The sequence below is a fragment of the Anguilla anguilla genome, chromosome 3 (assembly GCF_013347855.1).
Source record: "Anguilla anguilla isolate fAngAng1 chromosome 3, fAngAng1.pri, whole genome shotgun sequence".
NCBI classification, from domain to species: domain Eukaryota; kingdom Metazoa; phylum Chordata; class Actinopteri; order Anguilliformes; family Anguillidae; genus Anguilla; species Anguilla anguilla.
Genome location: NC_049203.1, coordinates 68,856,518 through 68,881,596, shown reverse-complemented (window position 1 = coordinate 68,881,596; position 25,079 = coordinate 68,856,518). Strand labels below are relative to the sequence as shown.

The 25,079-nt window shown below is 52.8% G+C and overlaps 2 protein-coding genes across 14 annotated transcripts in view; one reads left to right on the top strand and one right to left on the bottom strand.

Annotated features, from left to right (window-relative positions):
* Positions 1–8,604, top strand: part of pikfyve (phosphoinositide kinase, FYVE finger containing) — a 31,319-nt gene extending 22,715 nt beyond the window's left edge. For 5 of the 8 annotated variants that reach the window (XM_035410838.1, XM_035410831.1, XM_035410830.1 and 2 more), the window contains 18 exons: positions 298–472; positions 1,074–1,252; positions 1,417–1,530; positions 1,673–1,781; positions 2,217–2,371; positions 2,760–2,850; positions 3,435–3,495; positions 3,584–3,724; positions 3,852–3,972; positions 4,096–4,191; positions 4,583–4,666; positions 4,996–5,090; positions 5,261–5,320; positions 5,646–5,822; positions 6,200–6,303; positions 6,500–6,890; positions 7,702–7,776; positions 8,022–8,604. In XM_035410838.1, the coding sequence (XP_035266729.1) occupies positions 298–472; positions 1,074–1,252; positions 1,417–1,530; positions 1,673–1,781; positions 2,217–2,371; positions 2,760–2,850; positions 3,435–3,495; positions 3,584–3,724; positions 3,852–3,972; positions 4,096–4,191; positions 4,583–4,666; positions 4,996–5,090; positions 5,261–5,320; positions 5,646–5,822; positions 6,200–6,303; positions 6,500–6,890; positions 7,702–7,776; positions 8,022–8,137 (2,344 nt within the window). In that variant the 3' untranslated portion in view covers positions 8,138–8,604. The remainder of the gene's footprint in view (positions 1–297; positions 473–1,073; positions 1,253–1,416; positions 1,531–1,672; positions 1,782–2,216; positions 2,372–2,759; positions 2,851–3,434; positions 3,496–3,583; positions 3,725–3,851; positions 3,973–4,095; positions 4,192–4,582; positions 4,667–4,995; positions 5,091–5,260; positions 5,321–5,645; positions 5,823–6,199; positions 6,304–6,499; positions 6,891–7,701; positions 7,777–8,021) is intronic. The other 3 variants (XM_035410832.1, XM_035410836.1, XM_035410837.1) reach the window with 1 other exon arrangement.
* Positions 8,605–8,869: 265 nt separating this feature from the next.
* The window catches only part of ankrd44 (ankyrin repeat domain 44), a 33,666-nt gene continuing 17,456 nt past the window's right edge, over positions 8,870–25,079 (bottom strand). For 2 of the 6 annotated variants that reach the window (XM_035410846.1, XM_035410848.1), the window contains exons 14-28: positions 24,758–24,898; positions 21,432–21,497; positions 20,553–20,664; positions 19,281–19,352; positions 17,764–17,965; positions 17,533–17,620; positions 17,181–17,298; positions 16,497–16,716; positions 15,798–15,891; positions 14,521–14,604; positions 13,680–13,825; positions 13,469–13,551; positions 13,274–13,356; positions 12,590–12,681; positions 8,870–11,718 (exon numbers count right to left, since the gene is read on the bottom strand). In XM_035410846.1, the coding sequence (XP_035266737.1) occupies positions 11,477–11,718; positions 12,590–12,681; positions 13,274–13,356; positions 13,469–13,551; positions 13,680–13,825; positions 14,521–14,604; positions 15,798–15,891; positions 16,497–16,716; positions 17,181–17,298; positions 17,533–17,620; positions 17,764–17,965; positions 19,281–19,352; positions 20,553–20,664; positions 21,432–21,497; positions 24,758–24,898 (1,843 nt within the window). In that variant the 3' untranslated portion in view covers positions 8,870–11,476. Of the gene's footprint in view, positions 11,719–12,472; positions 12,682–13,272; positions 13,357–13,468; positions 13,552–13,679; positions 13,826–14,520; positions 14,605–15,797; positions 15,892–16,496; positions 16,717–17,180; positions 17,299–17,532; positions 17,621–17,763; positions 17,966–19,280; positions 19,353–20,552; positions 20,665–21,431; positions 21,498–24,757; positions 24,899–25,079 lie in introns of those variants that run through there. The other 4 variants (XM_035410843.1, XM_035410844.1, XM_035410845.1 and 1 more) reach the window with 4 other exon arrangements.

Sequence of the window (25,079 nt, the reverse complement as noted above, 5' to 3'; positions counted from 1 at the left end):
GACCTGAATCATTAAAATACATTTTTTGTTTTTTGTTTTTTTGAAAGAGGTTGTTTTGATTTTTATGAGAAGCACATCTTATATGGGTTCAGGATTATTTTGTTCCAAATGTTTTTTGTGTTATAGGTGACCGAGCTAGCTGTATAATTGTGCATAAGTACATGAGTATATAAACTGATATAGCAGGGTAACTTCTGGTAACATTATTAAAGTAGAGCTACTGGTGGTAGTGACAGTAACAAGTCCCATCTGGCGGCCATGTTATGCCCCCTCGCCCCTCCCTGTGTGTGTGCGAAGCAGGCCGTCCTACCAGTGCCCCAGCATGTTCTGCGAGACTCCCATGGTGCACCACATCCGCCGCTTCGTCCACGGCAACGGCTGCGTGCAGATCGTCCTGAAGGAGCTGGACTCCCCCGTGCCGGGGTACCAGCACACCATCCTCAACTACTCCTGGTGCCGCATCTGCAAGCAGGTGGGTGGGGGGCGGGGGGGGGGGGCAGTGAGCGAGCGAGCAGGTGGGGGCATGCAACCAGGTTTGAATCCTGGAGTAGGACGCCCATACCATCTCAGGGCAACACCCTCCCACTGGAATTGATGTGTAGATGTCATTTCCGCCATAATTTTTTATTAAGACCAAGTAGCAGTCATGTCTTATAACAGTGGTCCCCGATCTTGTCCAAGGGCTGGTGTGGGTGCAGGCTTTTGTTCCAACTAAGCAGTAACACACCTGACTCTACTGATCGACCACTAGTCTTTGCTAAGCACCTTGGTTGATAGAATCAGGCGTGTAACTGCTTGGTTGAAACAAAAGCCTGCAACCACACCAGCCCTTTCTGGAGAAGGTTGAGGACCCCTGTCTTATAACGGTCCGTATTTATACAATTATGTGTTGCATGCAGTAGCTATCCAAGTTTGTACTCAAAAACATGAACCTCAACAAGATTAGGCAGAGGCCACAGGAGGGAGAGATGTTCTGCAGTCTTATAAAATGGATTTAAAACCCTGTGCTGAACACAGAGCTTAGAACCTAGCTACATCAGGTGTGCGCGTGTCTGTGATGTCACACCGTGCAGGTGACGCCGGTCGTACCCCTGTCCAACGACTCCTGGTCCATGTCCTTCGCCAAGTACCTGGAGCTGCGGTTCTACGGGCACCAGTACACTCGCCGCGCCAACGCGGAGCCCTGCGGGCACTCCATCCACAAGGACTACCACCAGTACTTCTCCTACAACCAGATGGTGGCGTCCTTCAGGTGGGTGGGGCCAGACCGTCTGCCAAAGCCATGCATACCACTCTTCATCCCCACCCTTTAAGTGGATTGTGCTGCACTGGTGTCCCGCATCCTAAATGTTCTGGATGTTTTTCGAAAAAAAGTGGGTGTTTTTTTTTTTTTTTCTTCTCCTGTCTTTCCTGTAGCTACACCTCAGTGAGAATGCTGGAGATCTGCCTGCCCCCCCAAAAGATCTTCATCAGGAACCAGGGCCCCTCCAAGAACAGCCTGCTGCAGGACCTCAAGGACTTCACTCAGAAGTAAGAGCCGTCCGCCCCCCCCACGCCCGCTCCCCTGTCCGCCCCCATCCGCCTCACCCCCCCACACCCGCTCCCCCGTCCGCTCCCCCCATCCACCTCACCCCCCCATCGACGCTCACTCCTCTGCTCCTCTCCTCCTCAGGGTGACGCAGGTGTACCTGGCCATCGACGACCGGCTCACCTCCCTGAAGACCGAAACCTTCAGCAAGACCCGCGAGGAGAAGATGGAGGACCTGTTTGCTCAGAAAGACGTAGGTCCCCTGCCCCCACCCTCCCCCCCGCAGCTGTGAACACCCCCAGTTTTATAATATACTCTCATTGAGTTATCTCCTGAGTCCTGATTGGTTCAGAAAAGGGCTGCCCAACCCTGTTCCTGGAGATCTTACTAGATCTTGTAGGTTTTCACTTCAGCCCTACTTTGGCACACCTGACCCTACTCAGAAGCAGCTCAAGGAGATTTATAGCTGTTGAATGAGGTGTGGCTTTATTGGGGTTGGAGAGAAAACCTACAGGACGGTAAACCTCCAGGAGCAGGGTTGGGCAGCCCTAGTTTAGAATGTTATGTGCAGGTCACAGGAGACATGTTAGCCTAATGTAGAACTGTGAGACCGTGGAGACATGGCCACACGCTCTGACAGCTTCCTGTTTCCTGTTCCCTCGTGTGTGGCTGCACTGCGTATGTGCAGATGGAGGAGGTGGAGCTGCGCAGCTGGATCGAGAAGCTGCAGGCGCGGCTGCTCTCCTGCGGGCTGGACACGCCGCAGCAGCTGCAGGCGGTGCTGGAGTCGGTGGTGATGAAGAAGCAGAGCCTGTGTGAAACGCTGCAGTCCTGGAACACCCGGTGAGCGCACCGCCCGGACCGCGCACTGACCACGACACGATACTGACGACCGCTACACAATACGGACTGCCACACACTGACCGCGACACAATACTAATGACCGCTACACAATACGGACTGCCACACACCGACCGCTACGCAATACGGACTGCCACACACCGACCGCTACGCAATACGGACTGCCACACAGTGACCACGACACAATACTAACGACCGCTACACAATACGGACTGCCACACATCTACCGCGACGCAATACTGACGACGACACCGACCGCTACACAAATACTGATGACCGCACACTAACTGCTAAACATTTCTGCTAACCAATGCACACTAATACTGACCCTCTCTCCCTCTCTCTCTCCCTCTCTCTTTCTCTCTCTCAGGCTCCAGGACCTGTTCCAGCAGGAGAAGGGCCGGAAACGTCTGTCTGTCCCGCCCAGCCCAGGGAGACACAGACAGACGGACGACAGCAAGGTGAGTTACCCATGATCCTCCTCGCTTTCGCTTCGTGTTACTACCAGGAGCACGTCCTTACAGGGGCGGACAGACTGACTGACTGTGTTAATTTCTCCTTGGCCAGTATGTTATCCACTCTGTTCTACTGAAGCTTACATCCCACATTCCAGACACAGACAGCCAGATAGGCAGACAGACAGACAGACAGACAGACAGACAGACAGACAGACAGACAGACAGATAGGCAGGCAGGCAGGCAGACAGACAGACAGACAGACAGACAGATAGGCAGGCAGGCAGGCAGGTAGACAGACAGACAGACAGGCAGGCAGGCAGGCAGGCAGGCAGGCAGGCAGGCAGACAGACAGACAGACAGACAGACAGATAGGCAGGCAGGCAGGCAGGCAGGCAGACAGACAGGCAGACAGACAGACAGACAGACAGGCAGGCAGGCAGGCAGGCAGGCAGGCAGGCAGGTAGACAGAAGCTGGGTGTGCCTTCGCACTTGCGAGTATGTTTTAATTTAGCCTCACATACTTTTACAGTGATCTCCATGATACAGAAGGGTGTGGTGTGTTAACTCCCCTGGTTTTGATTGACAGACGAGCGCTCTGGAGTCCTCCCCCCGAAACCCCTCCCCCGTGGTGCAGAACGGAGAGAAAGGTAAGATGACCCCTGACCTGTGCCTCCAGTGGCTTCATCCCATTGGCTCGTGTTGCTGATGGGCGTGTCCCTGCCTGTTGATTGACAGAGGATCGGTACCTGAGCACGCTGCCCTCAGGCTCGGGGTCGTCCTCGCTGCTGCAGCTGCCGTCGCCGGGGGAGGCGGGATCAGAACCGCTCTCCTGTGGACCGTCCTTCCCTGAGCAGGACTCCATCAGCATCCCAGAAGGCAAGCATGCACGCACATACTCACACACACACACTCGCTCCCACTCACAAACACACACACACACACACACACACTCACTCCCAGGCCATTCCCCTCAGCCGTTAATGCCCCTCCCCTTTTCTCGCAGACGTGTTTGACGGACATCTGCTGGGCTCCAATGACAGCCAGGTGAAGGAGAAGTCCACCATGAAAGCCATCCTGGCCAACCTGTTGCCTGGCAACAGCTACAACCCCATCCCTTTCCCATTGTGAGTGTGCCTCCCCTTCAAAGCCAGGCTCAGCTGTAACTGAGCAAGCATTTTATATGGTGACAGATTTTTCCCATGATGCAGTGGGGTATCTCTGAACTCTGCCCCCTCTGTCTTTGTCAGCGACCCGGACAAGCACTACCTGATGTATGAGCACGAGCGGGTTCCCATCGCTGTGTGCGAGAGAGAGCCCAGCTCCATCATCGCCTTCGCCCTCAGGTGAGTCCCTTACCTGTGTGTGTTACCTGTGCATGATGCAGCCATAGAAAAACAAAACAGTGTCTTTAAAAAAGGTTTAAGAATAATTATTATTATGGTTTATCGCCTAGCCCAGCCCCCCTTTCTCTTATTGTAACACCCTTTACTGCATTATGTTACAGTTGTTCACTGAGCTTATATCTAAATCAAGCCACGGTTACCAAGGTGATGATGCCAGAGATGTATGTCTCTTGAGTTTCAGAATTTGAAAAAGAAAATAAAGAAATTGACAAAAAATAAAATAAATGAGAAACATCTAGTGGGGCTGAGTTTGCTGTGACTATACTGTAACGATGCTGTTGTCGTGACGACACTAATGATGCTGTTGCCGTGGCGATACTGTGCTTCCCAGCTGTAAGGAGTACAAGGCGGCTCTGGAGGACCTTTCCAAGGTCACTGTGAAGACTGGAGCCGAGGAGACTGCACAGACCAACAGGTACAGACCAAAAACCTACAGACCAACAGCTACAGACAGATCCAAAACCTACAGACCAACAGGTATAGACAGATCCAAAACCTACAGACCAACAGGCACAGACCAATCCAAAACCTACAGACCAACAGGTACAGACCAATCAAAAACTTACAGACCGATCCAAAACCTGCAGACTGGAGTCTTTGCTAAGGACATTGATCAGTACAATCAGGTGTGTAACTGCTTGGCTGGAACGAAAGCCTGCACCCCCACCGGCCCTTTCTGGGTAAGACTGAGGACTCCTGAGCCAGGCTCACAGAGACTGACTGACCTTCTCTTTTCCCTTGAAGCGCGGGAGAGAACCGGGTGAAGAACAGCCCCGCCAAACCCAGCGAGGCGGCCACCCCCCTGGCGGGGCGGACCAGCATGGAGGCAGACCCTCTCAGTGAGTATCCGTCCCCCGAGGTCAAAGGTCAAACAGCACCAGGGCAGCGCCTGGCCCTGCATCTGCTGGGCTGGTTATCCTGCGAAGGTTTACTCTTCTGTACATTTGAGAGGTGTCAAAGGTCAAATGCTATTCATTCATTCATGTTTCTTATTTCTTTTTTCGTTCAGAAGAGCCAGACGGAGGTGACAAGCAGAAGAAGGTGGCAGGCAATCCTCACATTGAACTGCGTGAGTTTCAGGTTCTTCTACTGCTGTCTGTCACATGGCTGGATGCTCACTATTTCCAACACATCCAGTGTTACATGTATATGAGTTTAGCCCTTTGAGGAGTAGGTTTTTTTTGGAATGTTTTTCTCAAAATTCTAAGTCGCTATTCTAGAACTCTGTTGCTTTCAGTTACCGGCGGTGATTGTGACATCAGCTTTAGAATGTTCTTGAAGCCAAAAGCAGACTAGATGTTTCGCCAGCGTGTAACAGCGTTTCTTCCATTGAGTAGTGTAGTCACACTGTGATCACAAAGCCCAGTGCCGATGCGACCGCGTGCCTTCCTCAGAGTTCTCCGACGCCAACGCCAAGTTCTACTGCCGGATCTACTACGCGGAGGAGTTCCACCGCATGCGCGAGGAGATCATGGAGAGCAGCGAGGACGACTTCGTGCGCTCGCTCTCGCACTGCGTCAACTGGCAGGCCCGCGGGGGGAAGTCCGGCGCCGTCTTCTACGCCACCGAAGGTGAGCCGCCCCCCGCTGAGTCTGAATCAGATGCCCAGGGTCAGGGTCAGGGTTTGGGGTTAGTGTTAGTGTTAGGGTTGGGGTTTGTGGTTGGGGTTAAGGTTTGGGGTTTGGGATTTTTATTGTAACTGATTGTTGACCTGTTGACCTCTCTGTCATGACCGGTTCATCCTGAAGCTAATTCTTAGAGTTAGGGTTATGGTTGGGGTTGGGGTTGGGGTTCGTGGTTGGGGTTGAGGTTGGGGTTTGGGTTTGGGTTTGGGGTTGGGTTATGGTTGGGGTTGGGGTTGGGGTTTGGGGTTGGGTTATGGTTGGGGTTGGGGTCGGGGTTTGGGGTTTTTATTGTAAAGTGGTTGACTCGTGCTCCTCTCTGTCAGATGACCGGTTCATCCTGAAGCAGATGCCCAGGCTGGAGGTGCAGTCCTTCCTGGACTTCGCTCCGCACTACTTCACCTACATCACTGGAGCTGTGCAGCAGAAGGTAGGGGTGGGGGGTGGGGCTGGAGGGGGGGGACTGGGGGGGACTGGGGGGGGGCAGAGGGGAGCCACTGTGGGGGAGCTGTGTGGCTCAACCAAACCCACAGCCATTTAGTAAACACATTAACTGAGAATCTGATGTTTGTGTGTGCACTAAATACAGTAACTGAGACTCTGAGGTGTGTTTTGTGACCCCCTAGCGCCCCACCGCACTGGCTAAGATCCTGGGCGTGTACCGGATCGGCTACAAGAACTCTCAGAACAACACGGAGAAGAAGCTGGACCTGCTGGTGATGGAGAACCTGTTCTACGGACGCAAGATGGCGCAGGTGTTCGACCTGAAGGGGTCGCTGCGGAACCGCAACGTGAAGACGGACTCGGGCAAGGAGAGCTGCGAGGTGGTGCTGCTGGACGAGAACCTGCTGCGGCTGGTGCACGACAACCCGCTGTACATCCGCGCGCACTGCAAGGCCATCCTGCGCGCCGCCATCCACAGCGACGCCTTCTTCCTCACCTCCCACCTCATCATCGACTACTCGCTGCTGGTGGGCCGCGACGACACCACCGACCAGCTAGTGGTGGGCATCATCGGTACGTCCCCCCGCCCACCCCGCACCCCCGCCCGCACACCCCGAGGTTCTGTGACATCACTTCCTGTGTGGCTCTGGTCCCGTCTGTTTTCCACAGTTTCCTCCTCTCCAGCTGGTGGTGGGCATCATCGGGATGCGCCCTCTTCACCCCCCCCCCCCCCACCCCCACCCCCCCCGCAGCGCCCAAGGTTTTGTGACATCACTTCCTGTTGCTCTGGTCCCATCTGTTTCCCGCAGCTTCCTCCTCCAGCTGGTGTAGCCGCCATTTTCTGCTCGCTGCCCCGTTTCCCGTTTGAACGATCATCACGCTCAGCCGCTTAATAAGAGCGTTTGTGTACAACCAGGGATTGTTTTGATCCACACAATATGGCTACAAATACTTTTTTTCGATCAGAACTTTCTAGTTTGAACAAAATATTTTTGCTTCAGCCGTTTCTGTTAGCCAAATCCCCATTCAGATAAAAATGAGGGAAATTGAGTTATTTTTTGGCACCCAGAATTTTCTGACCCATACTCCGTCTTGAGGGGGGGGACCTCCTCGTCTTTGTAGGACCCCTAAACCCCTGGGCTTGAGCCCCTGGTTTATCCTGCTGTTTCCAGAGAATGACATCACAAGCGCAGATAAATATGCGCAGTTGTGAACAGACGTATGGATGCGTTTGCGGCGGCACTCAGATGCTGTACAGCCCCAGTCAGTGCCTCTCATCCTCACCTCTAGTCACCTCCTCCTCTACTTCCTCAAAATGCCGCTGTTTCCTGTGTGTGTGACATTCACCTGTAACACCTGTCTGAAAAATGTTCCTCCCCTCCAGATTACATTCGGACCTTCACCTGGGACAAGAAACTGGAAATGGTGGTCAAATCCACTGGAATTCTGGGCGGCCAAGGTAATTCACCTGTAATACACCTGTATCTGCCAGGGTAAAACACCTGTAGTACACCTGTACCTGCCAGGGTAATACACATGTACCTGCCAGTCTCTTCCAGATGGCTTGGTATATAATGATAATACTAATAACAGTGCTAATAATCATAATAGTTAATGCTCATTTTTAATCACAATCCAATCTGTGACTGAATGCCTGTATGGCAGAGTGCATTGTGGGACTGATCTGTACTCCCTCCCCCCCAGGGAAGTTGCCCACGGTGGTCTCCCCGGAGCTGTACCGGGCCCGGTTCTGCGAGGCCATGGATAAGTACTTCCTGATGGTGCCGGACCACTGGACCGGGTTGGGGGTGAACTGCTGAGCCTGGCGGCGAGGCGGACTGTTGGGCCCTCAGCGGGACCGGGACCCCCCCCCCGTCTCTCCCGCTATCCTGGGGCGACAGAGAGGGGGGCCCACCCCTCACCCCCCCGTCTCTCACAGATCCACAGAAGCACACTTTAGGCTGGCTGAGGACGGGCAGGTAAAGGTGTGTTAATTTATCGGACCCTCCGCAGTGAGGTGGCCACCGCCCCACCTGAGGGGCGCACACAAGCCCCGACTTCCTCCCGAATCGTGACAAGCTGTCACTAGGACGGGGGGGGGGTGTTGTGAATCAGTGTTGTGGAAGTGCCAAGACACAGTGGTCCTTTCGTTTGCTTGAGATTTTGGGACGTCGCACTGAAAACCCCTGGCAAGGCACGCCCTGAGAACAAGCCAGTCTGCGTGCGGTGTTTGTCCCAACTGTACAGAGATTGATGTAATAAAGGATTAACACAGTTTGTTAAAGTTTCAGTGCTTTTGTGTGTGTTTTTATACCCAATAAAAATGCCAGATCATGGGGGTAGACCCGCCTCATCAAAGCAATGTCAGTTTGGGAGAATGCAGACGAGTTTGCCTTCTACAAAATGTTTCTACCTGCCACTTCTTCCCATTATATTGTTTATGTTTTCAGTGTAAAGATGAATGTCTGTCTCTTCAGGTTTTGGCCCAGTAGCAGAAAGGATTTTTTAAAATGTTTAAAAAATTCTTTAAAAAAAAAGCACACGACACTTGGTTAAAGCAGAGATTTATATTATAATTATACTTTTTTTTTTTTTATAAAACAGACCAAAATTGAGCTGTGACAAAAACAGAATTCAGCTTCTTTTTACTGCAACATGAACTGGTGCTGCCCACTGGCGCCACCAACTGGCGCTACCCACTGGCACTCAACGAGCAGATTGTCAAGACTGGCATCACCCTCTATGGCATAACACTGGCTGGCTCTTCCATTCTCGTTTAGTCAAACAACAACAGCATATTTTCTCTTTACATTTTTTAAAAACAATTTGTACCTTTTTTTTTTAAGAAAGATTTAATATTACAGAACTATTCTCTGCTTGAAAAGGAGACACAGATATGTACAAAAAAAAAAGGAACTTCATTTTGTTAGACTTATTGCACACATACGCAGAGGCTCGCGTTTCACACAAAGATGACGGGCGAAAGGGAACGTGTGTGTGTGTGTGTGTGTGTGTGTGTTTTGGGGGGGAGGCAGAGGGAGGAATCTTTGTACCACCTGACACCCCCACCCCCCCAGGTACCATTCCCCAACACGCAAACGTTTCTTTTTGCTTTCTGACCAAAGACACTGAACACATAAGGGCTTGAAGCCGCCTCAGGCCCAGGGCCAGAGAACTGACACGCGCACGTAGAAACGGCTAGAAAAACAAACGCACAAATTAAAAACAGTACAAAGAGGGAGACACAAAGGCACTGGACAGGTTCGGGTTCGAGGGAGACTGGCATGTCGCTGGCTGAGTGGTGACGGACAGGAGAGGGATGAATTTTTTGGGGAGGGGGGGAGGGGGGGGGGTTAGATGGTGGTCCCAGAATGAAAACCCTCCCGAGCAGTTAAGTGCTTTCCATTTGTACCAAAATGTAACAGTTAATTAACGGCACTGAGCCCATCGCCTACAGTACGAGACACTGAATCACATTAAAACCCACATTCAATGGGTGGCACAGATACCCGCCACTACCCGGGTAAGCTTCGACGACGACGGGGACGGGGGACGGGGGGCGGGGGGCTTTTGAAGTTCCCCTGGCTCTGCTCACACAGCGGGCGTGCGACAGGTGGGGGGGGGGGGGGGAGTTAAGAGAGCATTAAGGGAGCCCCTCAGCAGGATTTGGGCATTGTCCTTATAAGATGCTTGGAACAAGGGGGGGGGGGGGGGTGCTCTGTGAGGCAGTAAGAACTATAATACTGTTTGAGTGATCAACACTGTGGGTGTGTGTGTGAGTGTGTGTGTGTGCGTGTGTGTGTGAGAGTGTGAGTGTGTGTGTGTGTGTGTGTGTGTGAGTGTGTGTGTGTGTATGTGTGTTGTTGTAAGGCAAGAACCCCTGGTAACCCCCAGTTTCAAACGGGGGGGAACCTGTTTGGGTTCCTCAGAGCACAACCGTCTGTGACCGTGATCTTTCACAGCACTGACAATGACATCAACTGTGACCCTGACCTGACCCAGGCAGGATGTGACCTGTGACCCATGACCTATGACCCCCCTGGGTCTAGGTTCAATACTGCATCTGAACAGCTTTAGAATCCGCTGCCATGCTGAACAGTTAAGACAGGAGAGGCAGCTTTGTGCTTTGTGGCTTGTTTGGTCAAAATGGCACCTGAAAATTATTTTTATTTTTTTCCCCAAAATTTTTTTAAAAATAGTTTTAAAAACAGAATAAAGGACTATAGAGTCAGACGAGCCGTTTCCGCACCTCAGACTCTCCCTGGGTGAGAGACGGCTTTATTTTGGCAGTAGAGCTGGGGCCGCTTGTGTTTTCTACAACCGCGACGGGATGGGCAAACCCCCTCAGCCAATCAGACGCGAGTCTGACACGCGTCTCCGGCCCTGCGGCAGCCACGGAGCGCCCCGAAAATAAGAGCGCACGGCGGGCCGAGAAAAGGGCCCCGGTCCGGAAGGGGCCAAGCGGCCGGCTTTTGGGCTTTTGAGCTTTTGGGCTTTTGAGCCGAGGAGCAGGGGTTCGGTTCAGCGGTGCGGATCGCCGAAGGTTCATTCCACCGATACTCCAGCGCGGACAGACGCACGGATGCGACGGGGTGGGGGGGAGGAGGAGGAGCGGGTGGGGGGTGGGGGGGGCAGTATCAGTCACGCTACAGCACGCGGTGTTTCCGCGCGCGTAAATGTACGTTTGTTCGTGTGCTGCTAAGGGTTTTTGTGCTTACTGAGGTCCACACAGGGGCCGTAATTACAGGGAACCCTGCGGGACTACCGGCGTGTCACCGTAAATATACACATATCAGCTTTCAGAAGGTTTTCTGCAGAAGACCATTTCCTACCGTGTGGTCCCTGTGTCATAATAAAAGTCCAAAATGTTAAAAGTCAAAGCACCCACCCTGACCCACAGATCACTGAGGTTGTCGCCCCACCTGCTGTACATCCGATACAGAAATCGACACGGGCCCACAATTGCTTGAGAAGTGAAGAGCTGTGTGTGCATACGTGTGTGTGTGTGTGTGTGTGTGTGTGCGTGTGTGTGCTTGTGTGTGTGTGTGCGTGTCTGTGTGTGTGTGTGTGTGTATATGTGCGTGTGTGTGTGCGCGTGTGTCTGTCTGTCTGTGTGTGTGTGTTAGACAGAAGGGCGTGGGGCAGTGGTCCCACAGGGGTCAGAAGGTCTCGGAGTCTGAATCGTTCTCGGTGGTGCAGTCGCTGGGGGTCCCCGAGGGGACCCTGCGGGGGCGGGGCTCCCGGGGGCCCCTCCCAGGCCGGGGCGGGGTCTTCAGGACGGAGCCGGGGGAGGGAGCTCCGGAGCTGCAAGGGGAGCAGAAAGGCATCATGGGGGCCAGAATGAGAGCCAGGCAGTCTGCCACCTCCCTGCTAGCAGCGCAAGCCAGAGCGGGAGTGAGCCCTGAGAGAGAGAGAGAGAGAGAGAGGGGGGGGGGGGGAGGGGGAGGGGGAGGGGGGGGGGGAGGGGGAGGGGGGGGGGGAGGAGAGAGAGGGGGAGGGAGGGGGAGGGGGGGAGAGAGAGGGGGGGAGGAGGAGGGGGGGGAGAGAGAGAGAGACAGAGAGGAGGGAGGGGTAGAGAGAGAGAGAAAGTGAGGGGGAGGGGGAGAGAGAGAGGGAGAGAAAGGGGGGAGGGGGAGAGAGAGAGAGAGAGAAAGGGAGGGGAGAGATGAGGCAGGGGGAGAGAGATTGAAACAGAGGTGAAAAGGGGAGGGGGAGAAAGGGAGAAAAACATGGAAAGAGAGCGAGAGAAGGGAAGGGAAAGATGGAAAAATGAGAGAGAATAGTAGGGAACCATGCCAGAGAAGGGTGGGGTGGGAGAGAGCAGCATTCCATTAGTACACTGCCAGCCAGGACACTGCGGAACCAATGAGGGTGGGGCCAGGGGCGGGGCCAAGGGCAGGGGCAGGATCAGGGGTGGAGCCATGGGCAGGGGCGGGATCAGGGGTGGGGGCGGGACCAGGGGCTGGACTGAGGGGTGGGGCCAGGGGCGGGATCAGGGATCGGGGACGGGGCCAGGGGCAGATGGGAGGAGGGTGTGAATGTAGACACTCAAAATGACTTCAGGACCCCTTAAGGAACGGAGTTGGGTGGGGGGGGGGGGGGGTGGGCAGATGCTCGGTGTAAAGAGAGGAGGAGGGGGAGGGGCACAAACAAAGCCGCTACATAAACCGCCAAAGCTGCAGGCGGACAAACCGTCAGGCAGACAGACGGACGGACGGACAGTTTGACTGACAGGCCACGGACAGACTCAGCGCCCAATCAGGGGGGCTCACCGTTCTCATCTAGCACCTGGACGCTCGCTCCCCGTGACAGCAGCTCCTGCACCACCTGCTTCAGACCGCTCCGCGCGGCCAGGTGGAGCGGCCTGGGGGGGGGGGGGGGGGATAGAGACAGAGGGGGGTGAGAATGAGACCCAAAAATCCGCTTTATGAACACTGCCTGCCATAGAGGAGTACAGCCAAATTAAATAAACCATCACCAGCCACAGTTATAATCGCCAAAGCAAAGACAAGGACAGCTGAAAACAGGGCTGCCCAACCCTGCTCCTGGAGATCTACCATCCTGTAGGTCTTCATTTCAACCCTAATTTGGCACTCCTGACTGTACTGATTAGCAGCTTAATGGGGTCTCTGGCTCTTGAATGAGGTGCGCTTTGTTAGGGCTGGAGTGAAAACCTACAGGACGGTAGATCTCTAGCTGTTGAATGAGCTGTGCATTGTTAGGGATGGAGTGAAAACCTACAGGATGGTAGATCTCTAGCTGTTGAATGAGGTGTGCTTTGTTAGGGCTGGAGTGAAAACCTACAGGACGGTAGATCTCTAGCTGTTGAATGAGGTGTGCTTTGTTAAGGTCGGAGTGGTAGATCTCCAGACACGGGGCTGGACAGGCCTGGCTTAATGTTCCCAGCATCAGCAGAGTGAATAAGCCCCTCCCACTCTTGAGTGACGGACACTTACGTCTGGAGTGCCGTGTTGGTGGCGCTGATGAGGGTGGTGTCCGTCAGCTTCTCCAGGATGAGCAGAGCACACTCCTCCTTCCCCTGAGAGAGAGAGAGAGAGAGAGAGAGACTGATCTAACAGAGTTCATGCTGGCCCTTTGGTGCCTGAAAGTGCAGGTAATGCAGGGAGAGTCTCCCCCTGCTGGTGACTCACGTTACTGCAGGCCAGATGCAGGGCTGTGTTTCCGTTCTGATCAGTGAGACTCAGGCCTGGGTTCGAGCTGCGCAGCAGCACCTCTGACAGACGACAAAAAGAGACGAGAAAAAAGACAAAAGATGATTTTAAAAAAAAAGCTTTTTCTCAGTCAGAGTGGCGTGCGGTCCTGCACAGAAGCACGAGCTCACGGCACGCGATGAGGTCATACCTACAGCGGCCGCACAGCCCCGCTCCGCCGCCATCATCAGAGCGCTGCGCCCCGATTGGTCCACGGCGTCCACTGGTGCATCGTGGGCCAGGAGCAGCTGGAGGCAGTCCACGTGACCGGAGAACGCAGCCGCATGAAGAGGTGTTCTGAGAGAGAGAGAGAGAGAGAGAGCGAGGGGGGAGGGCGTTGGGATAGAGAGAGGAAGAGAGAGAAAGGGGGAAGAGGGGGAGAGAAAGGGGGAAGGGAGGGGAGATAGAGGGGGGATAGAGAGATGGGGGGGGAATGGGGATAGAGAGAGAGGGGGGAGAGGGAATTAATACATTTATTTGACAATTTAAAAACAAGACTTCAGAAGACTGCATAGCAGACAGTAATCTTTTAAAAACTGACGAGGGTAGAAACACAAGAAAGCCAGCAGGCTTATTTCCATTGTGGCCCTCTAACATTCAAACACAGACATGACAAAAAGACATCCATGACAATGCAGTTAATACAATGCAGAAGGATATGCCTGGACAATACATTCACCACAGGACAGACAGCATACTGGCCGACTGGCAGATCGTATTATAAACACAATGAGGGTTACACAATAAGTTTTTAAAGATCATTTAAAATTGTTCTCTGATGCACTTGAGTTCAGTTCAGGGGGAAGTTCCCATTGAACTGTGGGCAGTGTCCAAAAAGGTATCCTTCCCCATTAGGCTCTTCATGTTTGAGGCACTGAGGCAGATCACAACACCACAAACAAGCAGCATAATCAAAGTGGCTTTGTATGCATCAAATCCCCCGCTAACATTTCTAACGGAAGCTTTTCCGGAAACGTTCCGCGCGGCCTTACCTGTCCTTGGCGTCCCGACAGGTGACGATGTCCGAGCCGAGGGCCTCCAGCAGGACGGACGTGCAGGCCTCGTGATCGTTCACCCTGCCGGAGAGAGGCACAGGCCGCGGTCAACAAAGGTCAAAGGTCACTCCTCACTTCCTGCCTTTCCCCCTCCTGGTCAGCTGGGAGCCCCAGTCATGACCTCACTTCCTGCCTCTCCCCCTATTGGTCAGCTGGGAGCCCCAGCCACGCAGGAGCTAAACCCCCACGTGAACAGCGCTGCTCTGCGCGCAGCTGTTTCCAGTTTAAGTGTAGGGCTGACCTTCCTGACCACAGTGAAATAACTCAGAAAGGACTCGACCTGATTTAAAACTCAGACCCACACTCACACTCGGACGGCAGAAATTAGCCTGAGGGTGAGCGGACGTCAAGTGCAGCACTTTAATGTTGCACTTGCATCTTCATCTTGATGTTGTAGCTCTTCATCATATCTTTTGTAATCATGCTTCACTTCTAGCTTATGACTTGCCATAACTTCACTAACTGAGCCTATGCTTACCATTCGAACTAGACTTGATGTTCATGACTATGCATAACTGGTACTATGAGAACCTGTGTTCTGCAGTTGTTCCAACAAGCTCTGTAGTGTAATGTAGTATGTAATGTACTGTAGTGTAGTGTACTGTAATGTAGTGTAGTGTAATGCAATGGTAATGCAGTGTAATGGTAATGTAATGTAATGTGCAGTAATGTAATGTAGTGTGCTGTACTGTAGTATAATGCAGTGTACTGCAGGGTACTGTAGGGTACTGTAGGGTACTGTAGTATAGTGTAGTATAACGCAGTGTACTGTAGGGTACTGGAGTGTACTGTAGTGTAATTTAGTATAGTGTAGGGTACTGTAGGGTACTGTAGTATAGTGTAGTGTACTGTAGGGTCCTGTAGTATAGTGTAGGGTACTGTAGTGTAATGTAGTATAGTGTAGGGTACTGTAGGGTGCTGTAGTATAGTGTAGGGTACTGTAGGGTACTGTAGTATAGTGTAGTGTACTGTACGGTACTGTAGTATAGTGTAGGGTACTGTAGTATAGTGTAGAGTACTGTAGGGTACTGTAGTATAATGCAGTGTACTGTAGGGTACTGTAGGGTACTGTAGTATAGTGTAGTGTACTGTACGGTACTGTAGTATAGTGTAGGGTACTGTAGTATAGTGTAGAGTACTGTAGGGTACTGTAGTATAATGCAGTGTACTGTAGGGTACTGTAGTGCAGTGAGCAGAGAGAGGTGCAGACTCACACAGCGCAGTGCAGGGGGCTGAAGGGGTTCCCCTCAAACGAGCGGCAGCTCCCCTCCTTCTGCTCCAGCAGCACCTCAACACACCCCTCATGACCTGGAGACACACACACACGCGCACACAAGCTCACATAGGTCACATGACTGAATATGGGCTGCCCCTCGTGACCTGGAGACACACACACACACACACGCTCACACAGGTCACATGACTGAATATGGGCTGCCCCTCATGACCTGGAGACACACACACACACACACACGCTCACACAGGTCACATGACTGAATATGGGCTGCCCCTCATGACCTGGAGACACACACTAATATGAGAAATGCAGAGAACACACAACATGGGGACCAAATCTTTGGGGGGGCGGGGAAAGACTGCGGAAAACCAAACAGTTTTGGTGTAGTGGCAGGGCACACACACACTGCAAATAACTATTTTAGTCTTATATTTAGACGTAAAATCTTGTGTCTAATTACCCTTTTACTAAATAAGACAAAAAGACTGCCAAAGCGGTGAGACAGTTTTACTCATTTCAATATTTGCCAATGGGCAACATTGAAACAAGCGAATATTTTCTACTTGAGAGAAGAATGTAAGAAGTCTGATTACGAGCCTGTTGTTCAGACAGCCTTTGCTGCAGTGCAGTGATCCTGTAACTGTTTTTTTTTGGGGGGGGGGGGGTGGATTCTGACCGTTGTAGCAGGCCCAGTGCAGCGGGGTGTACCCCCGCTTGTCCCGGAGGGTAGGGGTGGGGGGCTCGGCGAGGGCGATGTTCAGGAGCTCGCTCAGCCAGGTGGCGTGGCCCCGTGCGGCCGCCAGGTGGATGGGAGTGCGCCCCCTGCTGTCCCCCAGGAGCACGGACGCCTCCTGCTCCAGAAGGCACTGCACGCTCTCCTCCTGACCACACAGGAGCTGCGGGGGGGGGGGGGGGGGACACGGAGCTCAGCGTCACCGAGGGAGGGGGAGAGGAGGGAGGAAGGGGGGAGAGGGGGAGGAGGGGGAGAGGGGGAGGGGGGGGGAGGATGGAGGAAGAGGACAGAGGGAGAGGACAGACAGAGGGAGAGGGGGAGGAGGGGGAGAGGATGGAGGAAGAGGACAGATGGAGAGGGGGGAGGAGGGGAGGAGGGGAGGAAAGGAGAGGAGAGGAAGAATGAAGGGAGAGGAGAGAGGGAGAGGAGAGGATGGAGGGAGTGGATGGATGGAGGGAGAGAACAGAGGGGGGGACGGGGGGGCGGAGGGAGAGGACAGAGGGCGGGACGGGGGGGGCGGAGGGAGAGGACGGGGGGGATGGGGGGGGCGGAGGGAGAGTACAGAGGGGGGGACGGGGGGGGCGGGCCGGAGGGAGAGGACAGAGGAGGAAGTTTCCGGAAGCTCACCCCCAGGTGCAGCGCAGTCAGTCCCTGTCTGTCGGCCGTGTCCACAGCGGCCTCCCTCTCCAGCAGCACCGACACGGCGTCCACATGCCCCCCCGCCACCGCCAGCATCAGGGGGGTCCTGGAGGGGGGGGGCACAGGCGTCAGGGACGGGGAACAGGTGTGTGTCAGGTGTGTGTCAGTCACTGTGTCATTCTCACTGTGTCATTTCTAATAACGTCCAGTGATACATTTCAGTATTGTGGCCCCCCGCCTGATAACCCACTCTGTCCCACACTGCTACTACGCTCCGAATTCCCTGAAAGAGGGACAGACGGAGACCAGGAGGACGGACGGACGGACGGAAGGCACTCACTGTCCCTGAGAATCCGCCGCGTCCACCAGCTCCGCGCCGTCAGAGTCCTCCAGCAGGAGGCGCAAGCAGGAAGTGTGACCGTTCAGCACTGGGGGGGAAAAAAAATGGCGGGAAAAACAGGAGGAGCCAATCAGTGAGCACGTAGCGGCTTAGAGACACGCCCACCCAGCCCAGCCCACCCCAGCCCAGCGTAAAGCCCCACCCCCACACAGGCCCCGACGAGCCGCCTACCTGCCAGGTGCACAGGTGTGCGTCCGCGGGCGGAGTCCCGACTCTTGGGCGACGCCCCCTGGCTCAGCAGGGTGTGGACGCAGTCGGTGTGGCCCCGGAGGGCCGCCAGCGCCAGAGGGGTGCGCCCAAACTCGTCCCCCTGGTCCACCTCCAGCGCCCCCTGGAGCAGCACCTCCAGCGCCTGGGTGTGGCCGTGGTACGCCTGTGGAGGAGGGTAACGCGCACGTCAGAAATATGCCCAATCGCACACCTATGCGGGTGCTTCCAGCTACCCAGAATCCATTTCACACATCGCTGCGCTCTGAAATGTGTCACCTGAGATTCTTAACGCAACACAAGCACGAGCTGCATTGTCAAGCATACCACCATGTACCCAGCTCCTGCTCCTGAAGCTAAGCAAGTGTGGGCTTGGTCAGTACATGGATGGGAGACATCCTGGGAAAGCTAAGTTTCAGTTAGAAGCGGCGTTGGTGGGCCAGCAGGGGGCAGACTTCCCTCCGGTCGAGGAAAGCGCAACACCCCAGTGCTATGATGGGGACACTGTGTTGTAGGAGATTCTGTCTCACGGGTGAGACGTTAAACAGAGGTCCTGACTCACTGTGGTCATTAAAGACCCCATGACACTCATGGGATCGGGGGGGGGGGGGGGGGGGGGGTTCCCCAGTGTCCTGTTTCCAACCTGACTCCTAATCATCCCGATTTAATTGGCTAAAAATATAGTGATGAGGGGGAAACTCGTCGTTTTTTGTTGTCCTCTGTGGGTCGTAACATTTTTCACTGAGGGTTCCCAGGGACCAGCAGGAGAGTTTCAAACTTACACCCACATCTAAAGAGGGAGGATGTTTCTAATGTGCATCTGACCCAGGACTGAAAGTGACACACTCCTCTACCAATACATTTAAATTGCATTTATCTGGCAGATACTTTTATCCAAAGCGATGTACAATTAAGTGCATAGCAAAGGTCACTGGAACAACTACAAAACACAGCTCTGATGAGGTACAATACTCATTTTGTACAGTTATTCAAAGCCATACTAACGTGATATTCCAAAGGGTTTCCACATACAGAGTACACTCCGGTGTACTTTTATTTAAGTACCAGAAAATTAATTCTACCCACAGTAAGAAGCCATTTCCAAGTCCTTTAAGTGACTCTGTTTTCTCTCACGGGGAAGAAGCACTGGATCCGGACACAAAGCTTCCATTCAGTGACACTGTATATCAAATCTGATCTAATTTATTCAGCGCATTTCACAGAACCTTCGCCCCAGTGCTGCCTGCAGCAGATCACAGCCTGAAATGCCCGGGAAAGCCAACCATAAATCGCTCTGCACAGCCGGACAGGGGAAGGGCATCGGGCCGCGCGCTTCCTTTCTGTGAATTTCCTCAGCCTCTCTGATCCTCTCTCTGCATGAGGAGGACGGCAGAACACACACTCGAGCCCTAAAGTGTACCGGTACCCGCCCTGCCGCCCTGCCCCCCGCCCACCCCCCCCCCCCCCTCCCCCCGACTCACTGCGAGGTGGAGCGGACTCCTGGTGGTGGGGGAGTCTGGGTCCTCCAGCTGGGCCTCGTCCTGGTCCAGGAGCTGAAAGAGAAAAAGAAAAACCAGAGTTAGGGTGTTATTTATCCAAAATGTAACGGACAGCAAACGCTGAATACGCTTCAGTCCTAAAACATTTTTTTGCTAAATACACTTCAGGCGCAGGTTATATCAAGAGAGACCACCGCTGGGGGCGAACACATTTCAATACAGTCAATTTGAAAAATGGACTGAAATTCAATTAATGAAGTAAAAAATTTCTCAGTGTTCTATGGGGATTTTTCCAATTGATTGATTCGATTACAGTTACTTTCTTGAATTAACTCAACCGAAGTGGTATCGATCAAAATCCTGTTCTGCATCTTTCTCTTTGCAGTATATTTTCTTAGTACATTAGTTTAGTCCATTTGGCATTTGAAACATGAGCCATGAAAATGTTTGCCAGCTAATATGATGCAGGGAAAAATGTGAGCTCAGTCCAGTGAGTGCAGAGGTACTGAACTAAATTTCTCTAGAAGACTTCTCTAGTTCAGCCAGCAACCCTTTATATCCCTGGGAGAGTTCCCGACATTCAAATTCCACTTTTTTATTTTCCTTTTCCAATGAATTCATAAACCTTAATTATGCTACTCTATAATTTACTCTAAAATGCAGCATCCATTAATCAGGCTAAATGATAGTTTAGTACATTTTTTGCATTGATACATCGGCACATGTAATTGACATTCCATATCAAACGCAGCCTTTCTTTGGTCAGAAAGACATGTTGCTGAGTAAGAAACTGAGGTCGGTCATTACTGAGATTCTCCAGCGTTTTGGCAAAGAGGCTAAGACCTCATATCTAAAGCATGACTACCCTACCCAGCTAATCCCTGAAAGTCTGTGGTGTGCAGTACCACATTCGACAAGCAGGTGGAAATCTGAACTCTTCTGGTTTCTTCGACCTCACGATATCAATCATAAGGATATTTTTGGAACACGAGCATTTTTCTCAAATAAAAAAAATATTTAACATTTTATATTTTGAACATGCGTGTTTGTGTTCAGTTCTACGTACACCAGCCCCTCTTATCAAAGCAATGTTCATTGTGGCCAGTGTGTATGTATGCGTGCGCATGTGCGTGCGTGCGTGCGTGCGTGCATGTGTTCTCACCAGCTCCAGGCAGTTTCTGTGTGAGAGTGTACGTGCGTGGGTGAGTGTGCGTGTGTGTGTGTGTGTGTGCATGCGTGCATGTGTGTTCTCACCAGCTCCAGGCAGTGTCTGTGTCCATACGCCGCTGCGTAGTGAACGGCACTGTAGCCCTGCTTGTCCTTCAGGCTCCCTGCTGCTCCACTCTGTAACAGGAACTCCAAGCACCTGGACACACACATACACACACACACACACACGCACGTACACACACAGAGAAACATACACACACATACACACGCACGCAAGCACACAGGAGTGCACACACACGCACACAAAGATACACACACACACACACAGAGGAATGCACACACACACACAGTGCACACACACACAAAGTCACACACACACACGCACAGAACACAGCACACACAGAGTGTGTGTGAATAAATTTGCACCCAGAATCATATCAGCTGCAGACTTCAAAGCACAATCAAGCCCAGAGCCGAGACAGGCAACAGCAGGCGGCCATGACAGTTAGTAACGGGGACGGGGACGGGGGTGGGGGGGGAGACGGCGACCACACGAGGACAGCAGCGCCTGAAAAAACAAGCGTTATGGGGACGTCCCGGTCACTGTGCGACCGTGAGCGGCTTCCACAGCTCTCTCCGTGAAGCTCACGGCTCACACGCACCGTCGTGAGGACATCTGCGCACGGGACGGCCGGCGCAAGCAGAGTTAAAACTGACAGGAGCCCCAAGCTCAGCCCCCCCCAAAAACAGAACGAGCGCAAGACAGAGCGTCGACGAGGGGTCCCCGCTAACACAGCGGCGCTAGCACGGGAGAGTAAAGCAGCACACCGGGGAGACAGACGCACAGGCGGACTGGCAGGGGAGCTGTTTTTGGAGTGGGGAGGCGGATGGGTTTGTTGCGTGTTGGGGGTTCGGTGGGGGGGGGGGGGGTAGATAGGGCGCCCCCTCCTCAGGCAGACTCACAGTGCAGCCTCTTTCTCTCTCTCCGCCTGAACTCCCTCGCTCTCCGGCTCCAGGGCCACACGCCGCCTTCAAACACACACACACACCCGCTGATGTCACACTGCAGTGCTAGCCACACCCATCTCTGAATTCTAGCACCCAGAGTAGCCAATTAGGCGAGGCCAAAATGAGCCACCTGACCCAGAGGCCCTTTAACAGAAATTCATATACAGAGCAGTTCACACAGCTTACATACGATCCATTTATACAGCTGGACATTCGCTAAAGCAATTCAGGCTCAGTAAATTGCTTTATGGCACAACGACAGCTCCCCACCCCCCGAGAATCGAATCCACAGCCCTGGCATTTGCATGCTCAGTTCCCGCATCATTATGCCACATTTACCCAGAGTGCACCGCGGCAACAGCCTGCACCGAGCCGGCAAGAGGAACCTCCACACACACACCAGCTTCGATGTCTCTGACTGTTCAGCTCCAATATTAATAACTATCAATTACTATCAATATTAATTAATATCAATTAATATCAATTAATATCAATTAAAATCAATGAATATAAATTAATATCAATTAAAATCAATTAATATCAACTACTATCAATGTCAATTACTATCAATGAATATCAATGAATATCAATTAATATCAATGCCTTCGGGATTTTGGCAAAGCAGCCAGGGAAGTGACTGGTTTTCATTCCCAAAATTTAATTTGAAACTTTCAAATTAATAATAAACTGTGTTTATTATTCCTATACACAATTCACTGTAATCAGAGGGAAGTATATTTACATAGAATACGTAGAATTAAAGCAGTTGGATTCACAATGCTAGACTCAAGTGTTAACAATAATTACAGTAAACTCCAGTAATTTACAGCCAGTTCTCAGCTAGGCTTTGGTGATTTAATTATTCTGGTGCCTGGCAGTATTAATTCCAGTAACAGTTCTGAAGTGCAGCCACTTGTTTGCTGACACTTATGCTTTAAATCGTCTCTCCTGAAATGCGTTTCATAATGTGCTTGACCTCCTACTCAGCGACTGTGAGATTAAGCGAGTGAACAGTGGAAGCAGTCATCAATACCATCACGCACTGCAGCCTGATCAAGACCATCATGCACTGCAGCGTGAGGTTGAGGCGGCCTGTTCAGGTCTTTAATCACCCCGTAACCATGTGACGGCGAGTCACGAAAGAGATCTGGCCTGGCGCTCGCTCTGCACGCAGGAATCAGCAGTGCTGCGGCCGAACAAAACCCAAATCTAAACGCACGACTCCAAGCCTGAAAAAATGGGGGGAACTACGCACTGCGAACTGCGCCGAAATACATCACCGCTCCCCTGCAGAGCCGCTGCTGAGGTTTCTGCTCCCACACACTCCACACGGTGTCCTGGTTTCTGCGCACTTTTTTTTGGAAAGTCCCCTTCCCCCTGGGAGGGCGGGGGGGGGGGGGGGGGTTTGTGTCTTTGTAAAGCAGCACCTGCAGACAGCGGAGGCTGGGTTCTGTTGAGAAAGCATCTGCCCGACGCGGTTCTGCTTGCCGAGGCATCTTTTCCCCCCGGGCTCTCCCCCCCGCCCCCCCCCCCCCCCCCCCGCCGTTTAAAATAGCGCACAGGAGACCGGAGGGGCGCGGAGCTGCACCCGCATCCGCACCCCCGGGGAGGTGTACGCTGTCAGGAGCCCGTCCGGCTGGCACAGTTTCACACCTCTTTCACTGCGCAAAAAACGCCCCGACCAAAAAACTACACGCAGCACACGCTCACCTGCGGAGGAACTACATCTCCCAGCATGCTTAACAGAGCTCTCGTGCATACCCGGCTGACATATCATAAGACTTCACATGTGACACCTGCGCATTGCGGGACATGGCAGGTTTAAGCTGGTTTACAATTACTGCAAGTCAACAGCATGGATGTCAACCGATTGACAAGAGACAGTCAGCCAATCAAAGCTCATCAAACACCAGCCCCTACTATCTCCTACGGAAACCAGAGGTACACAGCATATTAATCCCCCCCCCACCCCCCCAACCCCCCACCCCCCCACACACATACAATCATAAAGGCATGAAACACGGCAGGCTTGCCGAACCCGACCGTTAAAGACCAGACCTGAGAAGGTGCAAAACGCACTTTCAGGCTGCAGGTAAACTGGTGAGTCTACGCGGCTGGTCTGGCCCCTCGTCTCTCGTCTCCTCTTCTTCTGTGGTGCTTACGCGATGGCCTCAGGTCAGCATCACGCGATGGCGCATCGCTGTGACTCTGCCACCGGTGACCCGCCAGACGCTAGCCAAGTGGTGCTGTCGCTAACGCGGCTTCGACATTTACCTCATCTAATCAGCGACCTTTCACCCTCGCCGCTCCAAGCATGTCTGCCTCTCCCGCTCGCGCGCGGCTCTTAAAGGAGAACCTGCGAACCGAAGGGTTTATACCCAGCTATCCGTCTCCGTACACGACCCCCACGGTTTTACAGCCCGATATCAGACAGAACTGTCAGCTCGTTACGCTCCATTTCCATCTTCTGAATCTTCTGCACTGGGCAGGATTTCAAAGGTCTGGACCCAGGCAAGCGGTCTTACGCACCCGAGAGTAGCGTTATGGAGAAAATGACCTTCGACCTTTTCCCATCACCGCAGCCGTATCAGTACGAGGAAAGCGACCGTGCAGGTGTAGCATGAGAGGAGAAGTCATCGTTTTGGAGAGGAGAAGTCATCGTTTTGGAGAGGAAAGAGCGCTCGCTGTGATGGCTACAGCATCTGCATTACAGCACTGGCCTAAAATTAGTCTAAAATTAGACGAAACCCTGATTAATATGCGCGTGGGACAACAAACAGGCTCCTTCTTCAAGGCCAACCACCTGTTCCAGCATTCAGACACCTCTGTTCAAGGGTACGTAGCGGGCTATCTGTTTTAAAATGCACCGAGAACACAAACCTCTCGCCAGCTGATCCCTTTCTTATCGTTAGTCATCGCGCGAAAAAATGCCAACATTCGCCGTCATCTCTCACTACTTACGGATGTAGCGATTTGCACATTTTCCAAACAAATAACTCTTGAATCACTTTTTTTTTTCTGGCCAGCGCCCCGAGATTGTTTGACCGAATGATAAAAATGTTTTAACGGCTGTTGAAGTAAGAACTGGCTCTGTGTAACTGGGCAGTGCTGAAACTATTTGAACTGCATATTAGGGTTATGGGTTAAAGGAGTGGGCTCTCTTAGTGGATGCGGTCAGTGGTCAGTTTACGGTCAGTGCCTGGGCAGTCTGTGGTTAGTCTGCAGTCAGTTTTCAGTCAGTTTTTGGTCAGTGCGCGGTCAGTTTGCGGGCAACCCCTCACCTCCTGTCCAGGTCTGAGGCAGCGGCATAGTGCAGAGCAGAGCGCCCCCACTGGTCAGTGGCGTTAATGCAGGTCCCGCACGACACCAGCGTCTCCAAGCAGTGATAATGACGACTGGCAGCGGCGTAGTGTAGAGGGGTTCTGTGGAGACACACATACACACACACAGACACACACACACACACACACACACACACACACACACACACACACACACAATCACACACACACACACACACACACAATCACACACACACACACACACACACACAGACAGACACACACACACACACAATCACACACACACACACACACACACATG